Source organism: Cervus canadensis, chromosome 23, assembly GCF_019320065.1.
Source record: "Cervus canadensis isolate Bull #8, Minnesota chromosome 23, ASM1932006v1, whole genome shotgun sequence".
NCBI classification, from domain to species: domain Eukaryota; kingdom Metazoa; phylum Chordata; class Mammalia; order Artiodactyla; family Cervidae; genus Cervus; species Cervus canadensis.
Genome location: NC_057408.1, coordinates 40,654,294 through 40,666,778, shown reverse-complemented (window position 1 = coordinate 40,666,778; position 12,485 = coordinate 40,654,294). Strand labels below are relative to the sequence as shown.

Sequence of the window (12,485 nt, the reverse complement as noted above, 5' to 3'; positions counted from 1 at the left end):
AGATCAACAACAAAGCCAGATTCTCATTTGCCATACATTTCTTCTCATGACTATTATCACCAAGTTATAACTGTGTACTTTCATCAGTTTACTGTTTACATACATTCTCATGAATAGGGTAATCACTGACTACATTTCCTTGCAGAATTAAGGAGCGTGGTATCATTCTTAAAATATGATCCAAGCCAATTTGTATGAAAAGAAATTCACTCTAAAACTGGAAATTGACTTAATATAAGCCAAGTTTGTGCTCGGAGTCCAGCACTGTGCTAAGTGCTCTATTAGAATTAGTTACTTTAATCATTTGAATGACGCTCAGGTATTTCCCTCACCCTCCATAGAGAGACCAAGAAATCGAGGGCCAGAGTGGTTTAAAATTTTGGTAAAATTTCCCAGGTGGCTCAGTGGTAGAGAGTCTGCCTGCTAATGCAGGACAAGTGGGAGACATGAGTTGGATCCCTAGGCTGGAAAGATCCCCTGGAGGAGGAAATGACAACCCCCTCCAGTATTCTTGCCTGGGAAATCCCATGGACAGAGGTGCCTGGCGGGCTACAATCCATGGGGTCACAAGAGTCAAGATACGACTTAGTGACTGAGCACACACAGCTAATAACAGTGAATGAGTGAACTCAAACTCGAGTCTTATTCCAGAGTCTTCACTTATAACTACCACCTTTCAACAAAGTTCTACTAAGAGGTAACTGCAAATCAAGGTCCACAGTTGCAGAAAAGCAATTATTTCAACTATCCTTCTGACATGTAGTGTTTCCAGCAGAGATATACTCTATTTTTGGCTTTTTTAAAAAAAACTTATTTTGTATTTAAGTATAGCCAATTAACAACGTCATGACCGTTTCGGGTGCAAGGTAGAGAGACTCAGCCATATGTGCAGCATGTATCCATTCTCCCCCAAGCCCTCTTCCTATCCAGGCTGCCACATAACATCAAGGAGAGTGCCCTGAGCTCTACAGTAGGTCCGTGTTGGTTATTCATTGGCTGAGAAATATTCTGCACCTGGAAAACAGTTGCTCCTTCAAGCCGCCCCGTTGGCTCTCAAATATTGCATGAGCGAACCATACAACTAATGTCTGCAGAGGGCGCAATAGAGCACCTCACGTGACAGGAAGATCCCCTGGAGGAGGGCATGGCAACCCACTCCAGTATTCTTGCCTGGAGAAGCACATGGACAGAGGAGCTGGCGGGCTACAGTCCATGGGGTCGCAAAGAGTCAGCCATGACTCATTGAGTGAGCACACACAGGTTTTCAAGTGTCCCACTCTGCCAGTTTTACATAGAGGACAGGACACTCCTTGAAAGTAGTTAATGTCTGATTAAATTAGATATGGAATTCAGGTCCACCAAAATGTATCTTAGAAATGCGTTGAGAAAGACACAAGTATTACTTTTCAACCCACATATTTGTTCTTGTAATATTCTGTTGGTGATACAGGACTATCTTTTCTGAAGTCACTTAAATCAAGAGCAATAGAGTACATGCTCCTTAAGAAGCACTTTTTCTAAAAAAAAAAATTACTTGGTCCAGAATATCTCCACAACCTTAAATCCATACAAGGAAAACCCTTTTTTTTTCCCTTCTCTTTTGCATCTATATGAGATGATGGGTGTTCAACTAAACTTACTGTGGTCATTATTTCATTATGCTGTACACCATTATTCAGACAGTGTTGTATGTCAATTATATCTCAATAAACTTGGAAAAAAATAATAAAGACAATAAAAAATATAAAACCATTGAATTACGCTGCATTATTCATCAGAGGACACACTAATACTATAGGCGGGAACCTGGGGCAGACTAAGCAAGCTCCATTTTCTGGCTTAGCAGGATGTGAATACCTAAATGATTATGATTTAATGACTGGCTTTATTTGTGATGTATAGTGACAATATCCCGGTAAGTCATACTATGCATAAAAATTAATAACACTGAGAATTCATACAAATAATTCAAACTGAGAGAAGTCATGATCTCATGATCTAGTCCCAAATGCAAATCCAGTCTCAAGGTATTTCTGAGATTTGACTGCCTTAAAGATCTTCAGATTCCTGCCTACAACACACCAGCTTACTGAAGTTGTGCAGGGAGAAGAAAGTTACGCCAAAAATGACTTCTTAACTATTCATTTTGATACAGCAGATTACTAATTGTATTGATGAACAGTATTTAAATGTCACTGTGTGTCCTCTGAGGTTCAAGCTATGAGGTCATGTCTAAATGTATTTAACTGACACTGCTACAAAGGCAGATGTGATCACCTGCTTACAGTGTAAATCCTAGTACAACCGTAGTACTCAGCAATAATCCACCTGAAAATCAGGAACACAAACACAACAAAACCCCAGACAACCCAAAAACAGGTCCTGAGAAAATAATTACATCATCACACAAGGTCTTTAGAACATTATATTTCATAAAAGACAATGATAAAAAAGTACAAACATTTCCATGAGAAGCAAAAAAAAAAAAATGAGAGTACAAGAAATTACTAGCATTTATTTCAGTGCATTTATATAGAAGCCTTTTAGAGCTTAATAAATAAAATAATCTTAAGTACACTTCCTTTTTCTGATAAACACTATGACCTTTTCAGTTCTCTCATTGGCATATTTGCAAATACAAGATAATAAATCTAGAGTACCAGTATTTGTCTGAAAAGAACACAAAGAAATATGACGCAGGCAAACAAAGGCCAAATAAAACGACACACGATCTGCTTTTACTTGCACAGAACCTCCAAAATGAAGGAGAATATTGAACTGGATATTTTTCCATTTTGTTTTAAAATGGATATCAATACCTTGGCTAGGAAAGAAGAATAAGCAAGTTGTAACACATAATTTTGTATTTACATAATATTGCAAATAAGGGTTTTTTTTAATGGAATACCTTTTCACAAACTACAAACAGAAATTTATATTTAGACTAAAAAAATATTCATTAAACCCCAGTTTTGGCAAAGACTTAAATGACAATCCCCACTGTGAATGAGACATAATGTTACAGCAAATGTGTACACTTTTTCCTTTTCTTTTCTACAAACAGGCCCATTAATCATTACTACTTTCTCTAGTCGAAAGGCACTGTGTAACTTTCCCAGTAGTGCTATAGGGAGCTCAGAATTATGTCTATCTATATACATTTCTTGCCTTTGAGACTAAAAAATATAATGCATAAGTTAACAGAAGACGTTTTCATAATTTTAGAAAGGTTTTAACTTGCTTAACTTGATTTGTTTAGAACTGAAATAAGATGTTTTCTGTGGACATACCTAGCACTGCACCTAATCGAGTAGGTAATCAATACACGCATGCTAATAAATCCACTGAACTTATAAAGGTAGCTTGCATCTGTAATGTATTTGTTAATTTTTATGGGACAGAGTTACAGGTTTCCCTGGTGGCTCAGTTGGTAAAGATACTGTCTGTAAGGCAGGAGATGCAAGAGACGAGGGTTCAATCCCTGGGTTGGGAAGAACCCCTGGGGAAGGAAATGTCAACCAATCTATTCCAGTATTGCTGCCTGGAAATCCCATGGACAGAGGAGCCTGAAGGGCTACAATTCATGGGGCTGCAAAGAGTTGGACACAACTTAGGTACTAAACCACCACCACCATCATGGGACAGAGCTCTTTTCATACAGATAACTGGCAAAGCTCTATCACATATACGCAAACATAAAAGTTACTACTTATATGCAAAAATCAATTTGAGGTCTGCACTTAAAAAGCAAAACACAAAAAGCAAACTAATGAGATGGCTTTCTCAGGACGCCACACTGCATCCAAAACTGAAAAAACCAAAATAGTCACGGCCCTCACTTAAAACAAAATTATTAGTAGACCTAATCCAAGAAAATAAGGCAAATACTAGTTGAATGGAATTCTCTTGAAACTATAAAAATGTGTATCAAAATGAGAATATTCCAAAATGTGGGCAGCTCCATATTAAAGAGAAAAATATGTTTTCCTACTAAGACTCAGAAACAGCCCCAATTTCCCCCATGACTAAAATATTTAAGTATTATTGGGTTAATTATGCTCCTATGCCCCTACTATCTTGTTAGTGATCAACAAATGTTAACTTTTTCAATCTACTTTCTTCCATCAAATTAAAAAACTACATTGGCTTTGAGAGATAGATACACAATTTAAGAACAAATATCTTGCTTTCCAGAAGGTTTGAATTTTCATCAAAAAATGAAAAACAAATATTTTGGAATTCTAAGAAACAAATGTAGAAAATTTGTTATAATAGAGAGCTATCAGTTTTCTCAAAGTGTAAGAATTTCAATTATTTTATGGTTTCATTTGCAGTCATTTGTGTTATCAATATTTGCCATAGAAAATGACGATTTTAAAATTAAACTTACAACCTGAGAGATAAATAAGTATATCCATGTCAGGTGAATAATCTATTTTGTTCCTCAATACTGAAGGTTCATTTGATAGACATGTAATTTTTTCTTTTAAATTTGTGAAAATAGCTTAAGACATTTTAAAGAATCTTTGGTCAATCGTAACTGATAATTTTCAAGTAAGGATACTGTTTGGTTTTGTTATGAAAATGCCATCCAAATTCAAGATTAAGTAATACACTTGATAACAGGTAGAGAGACCTGTTTTTAGAGAAGTGTCTTAATAAAGCCAATGCATTTAAATAATTGGTAATGTATTTTAATATAATTCTATTAATTTATGGTTTTAGTGAGGAAATTTTAACACCAGCGATGTAATATCTTAAAAGTGAAAAAAATACATGCAGTTTGAATGAAACCAGCCAACATTAGAAAGGGTCCCTTCCAAACTTGAAGTTCTGTGAGTCTGATAATTAAACTTAAAATCTGCTTTTATCTACTAAGCATTTACCTTCATAAAAATAGAACATTTAATTTTTTATCTAATAGTATAATTCATTTGTATGTTTTAAGTACTACTGGGTTTTCCATAACTCAATCTTTTAAAAAATTGTTTTGCTTTTTTCTTAAATGAAAATTTTTTTTGGTTCTTCTGAACTGGAAATAATAAAAGTGCTATTCACTGTGAATTAAAAAAATACAGTGTACAACCACACGCAACCTTGGGAACATTTTTTGAGGCACAAAATCCCTGACACTTACACCAGAGGTACATGAGAGACGTTTAACAAAGAGGTCCTTTATATCATGTCACATCACAACTTTTAAGATTTTCTTAGTAATACTCATGCAATATGCATAAATAATATGGTTGTGATTTAGCAAAATCTGATGAGATTGCAAGCAAGGAAAAAAAAAATTGGTAATTCTGGTAGGAAGAAAAGCTATTTAAGTCCTTTCTTCTTACCCTTAAAAACCGTACAGAAGCTGTGACTTCTTCCACACAAAAAGCTGAGGGTCTAAAGCTCAAAACTAGTATAACAGTGTACTGTATTAGTTGGCTGTCAATTATTGACAGTTCCTTCATTTCACACAAGGTTAACCTTTGTTTAGTGACATAAATTTACAGGGTTTTATTCCATGCAAATAAAAAATGTTTATAAAAGTCCCATAAAGGCATCACCCGTTACATGCAAAACTGTAACACATCTTATTTTTCAACAATTTGAACACATTAATTTACATCACATATGTACAAAATATGTTTAAATGGAAATAAAGCATTCTCTTAAATTATAGATTTTAGTATAAAAATTTTCTCTTCGTAGGGAGCTCCTGTAACTGCCGGACTTAACTGCATCTGGTCTCTGCAGTGCTCGCCAGGGGGTGTGTCTCAGGGTAGAAGATGGGCGGGTGGAAGAAGGCTGACTGTACAATCCCACAAATAAACACGGAGAACACAGCTCTTCTCACCACCCAGAGCGCTGTGACGCATCCATTCACTGACCTCCACTAGGGGCGCACTCCCAGGTTCCGATCCAGCACTGCGGTCTTGCCACGTGAGCTACTTCCTTTAATAGTCTTCGATTGGAGCTAACTCTGGCATGAGGTTTACAGATATATTTGTATACAACCTATCAACCAGTATTTTTGGCGTGTATACTAAATTGTTCAACCCATCGATGTACTGGCGCTCTTTTGAGTATCTGAGTAATTTATACCTACAGCATTAGAGAAAAAAATTAAAAGTAACAGAAACAGGTTTCAAAAGAAAAACATGAGAATATGCTCAAGGTCATTCTCATCAGTAAAGCACTTAAAGCTCTTTACAATTCTGGGTTCTTACACATAATTAAAAACCCTTCTACACCACGTTCTAAATCAGCATTTTTACTAGTCTTAAAATGCTACCTGAAAAATAATTATCTTGTACTCTTACAACTTACATATCCTTAAGAAATGAAATACATTAGGCTTTATGCTAAGGAAAAATTTTTTATATGAACAATTAACCAGGCTCTTTAATATATAAGGGTGTGTGTATGTGTGTGTGTGTTTAAGTATACATACATGTGTATCTTTTCAAAACAAGCACAAGGACTTCCCTGGTAGCTCAGTGGTGGAGAATCCACCCTGCCAATGCAGGAGACATGGGTTTGACCCCTGATTTGGGAAGATGCCACCTGTCGCAGAGCAAATGAGGCCACATGCCACACCTACTGATGCCACCTGCCACACGTACCGATGCCGGCAGGCCTCAGAGCCCGTGCCCCACAACAAGAGAAGCCACTGCAATGAGAGGCCTGCACACTGCAACTAGAGAGGAGCCCCACTCACCACAACTAGAAAAAAGCCCACACAGCAACAGAGACTCAGCACAGCCAAAAATAATAAATTTTAAAAATTATTTTTAAAAAACAAGCACAAGAATGCTTTACTTTTATGAAGAAAAATGGTATCGACAGAAAATTCCCTTCGAAAGCTTTTTTTTTGTGTGGGGAGCACGATGCATTTTATAAAAGATCTTTCATATATTAAATAACTTTGAAACCTCGCTATCTAAAGGTGATATTAAACTTACCGTCCTAAGAACTGGACTTCACCTCGATGGTGATGAGGAATAGACTTGTATTTTCCCAGGTCCCCCTCTGGTCTTGTTACATTATATCCAGCATAGTGAACCCTAAGATACAATATACGGAAATGAAAATACATTAAGAAATAAAATATGACATAAGAATGATTGAGTTCTATTTAAAATACAAGAGAATGCTTGAATGCACGTGCTGTCAGTAATTTCAAAAGGGCATTCAATGAAAAAAAAGGAAAAACACAACACAGGATTTAGGACCACAAAGATTTTCCATCCCAAAGAATCCTTTCCTGGGATAGAAAGTGCAGTTTACTTAATAGAAAGGAAATTACTAGAAATTCCAATTTTAAGTAATTTGTACCTCAACATACCTATTCCAAAGGTCATCGTCTTCCCCTCCCCAGCCCCAGAAGGCGTTAGGAAAACCATTGATCTTTCTGAACTGTTCCACTGTTAGTCCACTTACACCGCCAAAAAACTCTTTATAAGGAAGACTACAAAAGAAAGCAGAAAACAGCATTCTAAAAATAAAATCAAGACAGTTTGCTATATGAAGTCGACTTTTAGATCTTTTATGTGCTTTGCAAAATATACCTCTATTTCCATATAAACAATCATATTGATTAAATTATATTTTTGGAAGTATAAAACATACCAAGAAACAAAGCATCTTTATATTCTAGTGAAACAGGTTTACCTCACTGTATTACATAAAATTCTTGTGGTAACTGAAACCACTATTTAGTATTATTACTTTGTAAGACTCAAAACCTAGTGTTCAAAAAATGGCCTATTTTCACACCAAAAGTAAACTTGATCAAATACATCAATAGCTGCTAATGCAATGTTAGATTTTACCAAGCCAATTTCCTAAATTAACTGATCTTAATTTATTAAATACAATATTAGATAGATGAGGATAAATATAAACTAGTAAAAAGCAAGTCTAGCATTTAATTTTGAAAAAACTAGCTGCCTATTCCTGCAATGCCCTTCTAAGATACCCTATGAACCCTGGGATTAGTCTGTATGCTAAGTTGCTTCAGTTGTGTCTGACCCTTTGAAGCCCTATGGACTGTAGCCCACCAGGCTCCTCTGTCCATGGGACCCTCCAGTCAAGAATACTAGAGTCGGCTGCCATGCCCTGCTCCAGGGGATCTCCCCAACCAGGGATTGAACCCACATATCTTCTGTCTCCTGCACTGGCTGGCGGGCGCTTTTTTTTTTTTTTAATTATTTATTTTAATTGGAGGCTAATTACATTGCACTATTGTAGTGGTTTCTGCCATACACTGACATGAATCAGCCATGGGTGTACATGTGTCCCCCATCCTGAGCCCCCCTCCCACCTCCCTCCCTCCCCACCCCGTCCCTCAGGGTCACCCCAGTGCACCAGCTTTGCGTGCCCTGTCTCATGCATTGAACCTGGCCTGGCGATCTACTTTACATATGGTAATATACATGTTTCAATGCTATTCTCTCAAATCATCCCACCCTAAGCTTCTCCCACAGAGTCCAAAAGTCTGTTCTTTTATCTGTTTCTCTTTTGCTGTCTCGCATATATATAGGGTCATTGTTTTCATCCACTAGCACCACCTGGGAAGTTCTAGGATTAGTCTAGGTAGATGAGATGACTTTATTCATTAGAAATTAATATTTTCAAACAAAAATTGAGAACTCTTCATTTCTATGACACTCATGATTATCTTTTAGCAAAAATCTTTATTAAAATTTATTAAATTTTAATTTATAAGATTAAATAAAAATCTTTAGTAAAATTTAGTTAAAAAAAAAAAAAAAGAAAACAAAACGGATTTTTTACCAGCTAAGCCACAAAGGAAGCCCAAGAATACTGTAGTGGGTAGCCTATCCCTTCTCCAGTGGATCTTCCTGACCCAGGAATTGAACCAGGGTCTCCTGCATTGCAGGAGGATTCTTTACCAACTGAACTATCAGGAAAGCCCTAGTAAAAATCAATTCCCCTGAATTTAATGTGACTCTAGCAGATTGACCAAAATTTAGTTTCTAGAAGTACAAAGAATCAAATCCTGAATCAGGGTGATCTTCCCAAGGTAATGCCAGACTTGGATTTCTGATACCACGGTAAAAAGGATATTTTCTAATGATGACAATGACCAGTTTTAAAAACAAAAAGCACTCTTTTCTCATTTCTGAGCTGATTCGCCAGGTCCTATCACAGAGACTTCCTGCTTCTCGAGCTCTGCAGGTTGGGCAGCAGGTCAAACAGTGACGGAGCCAGCACCACCCTGCTCGACTGCAGGTCAGGCCGCAGGAGAAAGGGTGACGGAGCCAACATCTCCCTGCTTCAAGCTATTTTCTCTCCTCTCCACTTGTTAGTCAATAAAAACTGAGATCTCTTTCCCAGAGCAGGCCTGCTTGCTTTAATGTCAAGTTTACTGTCACAGCTCCAATGATGGTATCATTTCAACATATCTCCCATCACAAAATGAAAAAAATGTTTCTTAATATTAAAGGCTGGTCAAGAAAACACAGCTTCGGAAGAAGAGAAAATGGGTTGCAGGAGAGGGCCTTCCCTGCACTGGAACATCCCCGGAGGAGGGGAACACAGAGGAGCCAAGCGGTGCCCTCTCTTACCTGGGGCAGCCCAGAGCCTGGGAACGCGCAGAGCTTCCTGAACAAGGAAACCAGCCTTCAGAAATGCACGTCCTGGGACAACCAAGCCCTCTAACTGCTAAACGTAAAAGCCAGAACCTGGGCCCACATTTCCTTGACCGTAGAAACCAGGCTTTCTTTCCTACCACCCCACACTGAAACCTGTGTGTGAGGAAGCACCGGGATAACAAGTGACTCTATGGAGCAGCTCCCTGTGAAGGTGGGCTGGAGTGACAGGTATTTTCTAGGCTCTTGGGCCCCCTCAGATCCAGGCACATAATGCTGCTTCCATTTTAATGATATAACTCTGCAGGTATGTTGCACCATATCTGGCTTCCCAGGTAGCTCAGATGGTAAAGAAGCTGCCTGTGAAGGCAGGAGACGGCAGGTTCAGCCCCTGGGTCAGGAAGATCCCCTGGAGGAGGGCCTGGCAACCCACTCCAGTATTCTTGCCTGGAGAATTTCATGGACAGAAGAGCCTGGCGGGCTACAGCCCATGGGGCTGCACAGAGCTGGACGTGACTGAGCGCGAACATGTTGCACCATATCAGGAAGACTGCCATCACTTACATATACATGTATTTATCCAGCTTGGCTGCAAAGTGACGTGGCATCTCTCCACATCCATAATAGTTTCGGTCATTTTCAGGTAGATGATCCACATCGTGGAAGATGACACAGTCCCAGACGCTGTCTTTCATGGCCTCTTTAAAGCCCACGTTGAAGAGCATTGCTCGGTTAAAAGGCTGTGTGCCGGTCTACACAGAAAGCAAAAGAGAAATGCACTCAGGCTCTGCCATGACTTTTTTCTGTAGCTTTCTAACTCGTTGAATCATGGTCAAATAGCAAAAACAAATACATCCAAATCAAATAGATAAAATAGTAAACATGCTTTAGGATTATAAAATATACTGTTTGAATTATTACCTTATTTTATACTTTGGTAACACATGCAAAAACACTATTATTATCAAGTCCATTGGGAGATCATCACATTTATATAATGATGTAATTCAGGTTTCTGTTTTACTTCAAATGCATCAGGATATAGGTTATTTATGACCAGGAAAAAAAAAAAAACAAAGCCACTGAAAATAATACAGGTTGCATGTTTTAGTGATGCTCTCCATATGGTGTCAACACTAAAAGAAGCAGGAAATAAAGTGAATCAAGAAGCAGTGACCCTTCTCTTATATAATAAGGCCAGAGAGGGCTAACTTTGTATTACTAAATGCTTATAATAGACACAAAGGCATTTTTAGAGACAAAAACAATTGGAACTTATTATATAAAATTCAACTACCTTTCTTACAACCATTTTCCTTTCAGTTCAGTTGCTCAGTTGTGTCCAACTCTTTGCAACCCCATGAACTGTAGCATGCCAGGCCTCCTTGTCCATCACCAACTCCCAGAGCTTGCTCAAACTCATATCTTTTGAATGGGTGATGCCATCCAGCCATCTCATCCTCTGTCGTCCCCTTCTCCTCCTGCCCTCACTCTTTCCCAGCATCAGGGTCTTTTCTAATGAGTCAGTTCTTCACATCAGGTGACCAAAGTATTTAATGGAGCTTCAGCTTCAACCTCAGTCCTTCCAATGAATGCTCAGGACTCATTTCCTTTAGGATGGACTAGTTGGATCTCCTTGCAGTCCAAGGGACTCTTAAGAGTCTTCTCCAACACCACAGTTCAAAGGCATCAAATTCTTCAGCACTCAGCTTTCCTTATGGTCTGACTGGCACATCCATACATGACTACTGGAAAAACCACAGCTTTGACTAGATGGACCTCTGTCGGCAAAGTAATGTCTCTGCTTTTTAATATGCTGTCTAGGATGGTCACAGCTTTTCTTTCAAGAAGCATCTTTTAATTTCATGGCTGCAGTCACTATCTGCAGTGATTTTGGAGCCCAAGAAAATAAAGTCTATCATTGTTTCCACTGTTTCCCCATCTATTTGCCATGAAGTGATGGGACTGGATACCATGATCTTAGTTTTTTTAATGTTGAGTTTTAAGCCAGCTTTTTCACTCTCCTCTTTCACTTTCATCAAAAGGCTCTTTAGTTTCTCTTCACTTTCTACCATAAGGGTGGTGTCATCTGCGTATCTGAGGTTATTGATACTTCTCCTGGCAATCCTGATTCCAGCTTGAGCTTCATCCAGCCCAGCATTTCGCATGATGTACTCTGAATAGATAAGTTAAATAAGCAGGCTGACAATATACAGCCTTGAAGTACTCCTTTCCCAATCTGGAGCCAGTCTGTTGTTCCATGTCCAGTTCTAATTGTTGCTGCTTGACCTGCATACAGATTTCTCAGGAAGCAGTGAAGGTGGTCTGGTATTCCCATCTCTTGAAGAATTTTCCACAGTTTGTCATGATCCACACAGTCAAAGGCTTTAGTGTAGTCAACAAAGCAGAAGTTGATGTTCTTCTGGAACTTTCATGCTTTTTCGATGATCCAGTGGATGTTGGCAATTTGATCTGGTTCCTCTGCCTTTTCTAAATTCAGCTTGAACATCTGGAAGTTCACAGTTCACATACTGTTGAAGCCTAGCTTGGAAAATTTTGAGCATTACTTTGCTAGCATGTGAGATGAGTTCAATTGTGCGGTAGTTTGAGCATTCTTTGGCATTGCCCTTCCTTGGGATTTGAATGCAAACTGACCTTTCCAGTCCTGTGGCCATTGTTGAGTTTTCCAAATTTGCTGGCATACTGAATACAGCACTTTCACAGCATCATCTTCTAGGATTTGAAATAGCTCAACTGGAATTCCATCACCTCCACTAGCTTTGTTGATAGTAATGCTTCCTAGGGCCCACTTAACTTTGCATTCCAGGATGTCTGGCTCTAGGTGAGTGATCACACCACTGTGGTTATCTGGGTCAT

General features: G+C 38.4%; 1 protein-coding gene across 1 annotated transcript in view; it reads right to left on the bottom strand.

Annotated features, from left to right (window-relative positions):
* Positions 1–2,412: 2,412 nt before the first annotated feature.
* B4GALT6 (beta-1,4-galactosyltransferase 6) overlaps positions 2,413–12,485 on the bottom strand; it is a 70,099-nt gene continuing 60,026 nt past the window's right edge. The window contains exons 6-9 of the mRNA XM_043444344.1: positions 10,173–10,360; positions 7,340–7,462; positions 6,957–7,058; positions 2,413–6,096 (exon numbers count right to left, since the gene is read on the bottom strand). Of these exons, the coding sequence (XP_043300279.1) occupies positions 5,949–6,096; positions 6,957–7,058; positions 7,340–7,462; positions 10,173–10,360 (561 nt within the window). The 3' untranslated portion in view covers positions 2,413–5,948. The remainder of the gene's footprint in view (positions 6,097–6,956; positions 7,059–7,339; positions 7,463–10,172; positions 10,361–12,485) is intronic.